The 4498-nt window shown below is 40.6% G+C and overlaps 1 protein-coding gene across 1 annotated transcript; it reads right to left on the bottom strand.

Moving 5' to 3' along the window:
* Positions 1-478: 478 nt before the first annotated feature.
* On the bottom strand, positions 479-3739 carry LOC149243482 (putative disease resistance protein At5g43740). Its single transcript, XM_089374530.1, has one exon. It carries the CDS (start codon positions 3258-3260, stop codon positions 1200-1202), a length of 2061 nt encoding a protein of 686 aa, XP_089230656.1. The 5' UTR covers positions 3261-3739; the 3' UTR covers positions 479-1199.
* Positions 3740-4498: the final 759 nt, after the last annotated feature.

Genomic DNA, 4498 nt, shown 5'->3' with positions numbered 1-4498 from the left:
TAGCCAGGATGCAGCACTTTCAAGCCAGGATGTAGGGCTTTCAGTGACGCAAGGATTACAGTGATGCAAAATCATTGAAGGTGTTGCATGGCCTTCAAACTCAGGCCTGATATAAACGTTTGGTGAAACCTGATTTGAGCCATTAATCCAGAAGAGGAGATCAATAGCCATAGATAGTAGTAGAGCCCGTTGAGCAAGTGGTTGAACTAGTCCATTTAGTGGACACAGGTGTTTTGCCAATCACTTCCAGTGAGTGAGCATGCCACGAGTGGATTTGAACCAACCCAGAACTCGCGGTTCCTCTCCCTTAAGGCAGGACTAGCTGCGGTGCAGCGCTCCTTGTTAATAAAATAAATTAATTTCAAAATATTTACCTAGCATGGCATGACATAATATAACATAGCCTTATTAAGGGAATAAAAAAATAAAACAAATTTATAATTTAGAAATTATTAATATAATTATTTCTTTAAATATATTCCATCAATATTCATCTCACTTCGAAAATATTACATTTACATTTCAGATCATCTCACTTCGAAAATATTACATTTACATTTCAGATCGTCTTCTTCATGTTCGGCTTCCCCATCTTCAAATTCACTTCACCGTCTTTGGTATTCTTTAGAAAGGTGAGAGAGTTTGGATTTTACGTCATCATTCTCCCAACTTATTCCATCCCACCAAGCGTAACTCTCCTACAATTTCCTTCAACTTAGGTAGCTTCTCCATTTCTTTTGGCATTCTCACTAACAATGGACAGTCTGTGATATCTATAAATTCCAGATTAGGCATTGTTTCTTCATTCCATACACTCGATGGCCTTGCAATACTCTCTGCCTTCTCTAAATCTGTAAGAGTCAATTTCTTTAACATTGGAAGACTGCTGATCTCAACTTCCAACTGACGGCACTGGTAAATCTTTATGGACTCTAAATCAGTGCGCTCCTCCATTCTCAATGTCTTTAACCTGCCGCAATCTGACATGTGTAAGGAGTGCAGTTTCGGCACTGTTTTTGCATTACACACTATACTCTCTAAGCTGTCTAGGGAGGATAGATTTAATGTCTGCAACACTGGAAAACCGCCACTGCTGTCCATGAACAGCTCCTTCAACCTGGCACAACCTAATATTTTTAATTCCCTTAAATTGGTTAGCTCCTTCATTCTCAATGTCTTCAACACGCCCCAAGCTGATATCACAAGATTTGCAGCTGCTGCATTGTTTTTGCATTGCACGCTATACTCTCTAAGCTGTGAAGGGAGGATAGATATAATTCCTCCAACTTCGGAAAACCGTCACATGCAGCCTCGCTCCCAATCTCCAAGGCTGGAAGCTCCTCTAATTTCATACAGTCGCTCAAGTGCAAATTCTTCAAATTTTGAAACTGACAAATACAATTTGGCAGACTTACCCCTTGATAAGTAAATAACACAAGACTCTGCAACTCCTCCATGCTCTGCATGTTCTGTGGAAGGATATCTAGCGCCCCATCATCTCTATTTTCATGTTCGCCCCACTGGAACCATAACCTTAATTTTCTCATCTTTGACCATGTACTCATTGAACCCTCTTTAATTTCTGGCATTATTCTGACATCCAACTCGATCAGATTTGAGAGATTTGTGAGATCCTCCAAACTCACTGGAGTTGACCTATAAGGCACGACCAGTTTGTTCAATGAAGTGAGTTGAGAGATTTGATGTGGAATCAACCCCAAGTGTCCGTGGAGAACCGAAAATTTGAGATGCTTCAGATTTTTAAGTTCTCCTATCCTATCGGGTAAAGAATGGAGACTTTTACATTCTTCAAGATTCAAAAATTGAAGATGTGAAAGACTGCATATGCTATCAGGCAAGTCCTTCAGCTTCTTACATCCTCTCAAATTAAGAAACTCAAGCTGTCCAAGTTTCTCCACTGCTGTTGGTGATTTTTCTATTGAGGTATCCGACAGATCCAGAACTCGGAGAGACCTGAAGTTTACCAAAAACCCCTCTGGAATTTCCTTCAACCGTCGGTTTTGGGCCAACACTAAACTGACGAGTGTTGTAGACTTCAATTCTGTTGGCAAATCACTAATTTCGCTGCCCAGAACGGAGATTCTTTTGCCAGGCCTGGTCCCTTCTTCGCTTGGAAATTGTTGTAGATGTTGACTTGCTTCAAATAACCACTTCTCCTCTCCAACATACTCAATCAAGCACCTATCTACCAGTGCTTCTATGTATTCCCGCCCAAAATCCATGAAGTAAGTAGTCCTTTTTTGGGGAACCAGTCCTTCTGCGGTCCACATCTCCACCTGCGTCTCCACATCAATTTCTGCATCTTCAGGAAAGGCAGCACAATACAGAAAACATATCTTCATGTTATTATTGGGCAAATCATTGTAGCTCCATCTCAGCCGCTGATAGAGCTCAGCATCGATAGTCCCGTGAGTGGAGGGGAAGGATGGATCTACATTTTTCATCAAAACTAAAGCGCGACTCCACTCATCTGCAGTCTTTTTCCGAGCCATAGCTGCAGCAATTGTATTTATTGCCAAGGGCAACCCTTTACGCTCCAAAGCAACTTGTGTAGCAATAAGCTCTAGATTATTTTCTGGAGCAGCCCCACTTCTAAACGCTCTTCCCCGGAAGAGCTCCCACCCTTCCCCTGTGGACAGGGGTCGTATCATCATGCAGTCCTCTTTTTCTGCCATTATTTCAACTACATCTCTGTAGCTACTGGACATTAAGACTTTGCTGCCTTTATCACGCCCAAAATTAACCCCAACTTGATTCAAATCAATTGGACTCCAAATATCGTCCAAGAGTAGAAGAAACCTCTTATTTTCAAGAGATGCATACAATTTCATCTTTCTCATGTCAATACTAGAACTTGGCTCAAATCTTAAATTCAGAGACTCGGCAATGGTATCCTGGAGACTTTGAATCTTATAGTTTTGAGAAATGGTATACCAAATGACGAGATCGAAGCTAGTACTTACCTTCTTCTTGCAGTTATTGTAGATGAGGTGGAGTAGTGCAGTTTTCCCAACCCCCGCCATCCCCCAAACACCAATCACCGGATGAGGATCGTTAAGCCATGAGAGCAGTTGATGCTGAGCGGTTTGAATGCGAGTCCCCACGAAGCCGGAATCTGGTAGAGGTTGAAGAAGCACCTCTGCTTGAGGCTGTGAGGACACCACAATCTGTGCAGTATGGGCAGCTGTTGAAAGAGCAGAATCAAGCTGTCGGAAGAGCTCACTAATCCGGTCTTCCATTCTCTGATATCTGCGGGGATGCTGGGTATGAAAAAGAGGCAGCAACCGCGACACCGTTCTCGCTGTCTGTTGGCGCGTTGGATGAGGGTTTTGACTTCTTGAAGGGCATCGTTGATCCTTCCCAAAAAACCTTCCACTAACTCCGGCAGCTTATTTTGTTGATCTTCGAATTGCGTTTGAATATGGCGTATCGACTGCTCCATATGGTCGAGTTCATAACTTCATTGTTGAGAAGTTGAAGGTTCTTCCCAAACTCCCTCACATCCTTCGTTGGTGACGTTAGTGGCCACTCCGGTTGCTTCTCCAATTGCAAACTAGGTGGGCATATTAGCAAAATGCAGAGAAAAATGGAAGTTCTATGAAGATTGAAACCAAAACAGGGGACGATAGAGGGCCTGTAACGAGGAGGCAGCACGGGGTTGGAGAGGTGCAGTGGGTTAGATGAGTGCGATACACAATACGATGAATGATTGCCTATATGGAGACGCAACGCTGTTTGCCTTTGGAGTATTTCTGGGCAATATTTGACCACACATCAAATTCCCTACCTAACAATTAAATCTTAATATCCCACCTAACAATTAAACCTTAATATCCCACCTAACATATAAGACCCCACATTAAATTTCTTACTAAACAAGCACACATTAAATTTCCTACTTAACAAATTTCTTACTAAACAAGCACACATTAAATTTCCTACTTAACAATTACAGATGAAATTTCCTACCGAATAATTAAACTACATATCTGCCATTCCTATTTTTGAAAAAAATAAATCTATACGCACCTAACCATTAAACCACAATTTATATATATATATATAATCAAATTACAACCACATAAAACTATTTTTCAGGGTGATCAAAACGGACAACCACATAAAACTATATATCATCTCACCTTGAAAAAAATAAATCCATATTTTCTTTTAACAAAAACACAATTTTCTAAAAATAAAAATAATTACACCTTTCTAAAATAATTTTTCCTTGAACCCATACCTCATAGTGATATATATTTTTTTTTACTAAATACACTTTTCTAAAAATAATTATTCCTTGAACCCATACGCCATAGTGATATAATTTTTGTATTCCCATGACTTTTCATGGCCAAGTTTATGGTTAAAAAGTTGGAACATTAATAAAGTGATGTGTGGTGTGACAGCTGAGTTCGTTGGGTGAAACCTACGAGATCATCTTGCTATGGTGTGTGACTCAAGGAGTAGACTCCCC

The sequence above is a fragment of the Pinus tabuliformis genome, chromosome 8, assembly GCF_031772625.1.
Source record: "Pinus tabuliformis cultivar Carrire ecotype Pingquan chromosome 8, CPIR1, whole genome shotgun sequence".
Taxonomy (NCBI): domain Eukaryota; kingdom Viridiplantae; phylum Streptophyta; class Pinopsida; order Pinales; family Pinaceae; genus Pinus; species Pinus tabuliformis.
Note: the sequence above shows the minus strand (reverse complement) of the source record. Positions and strands in the feature narration are given on the sequence as shown.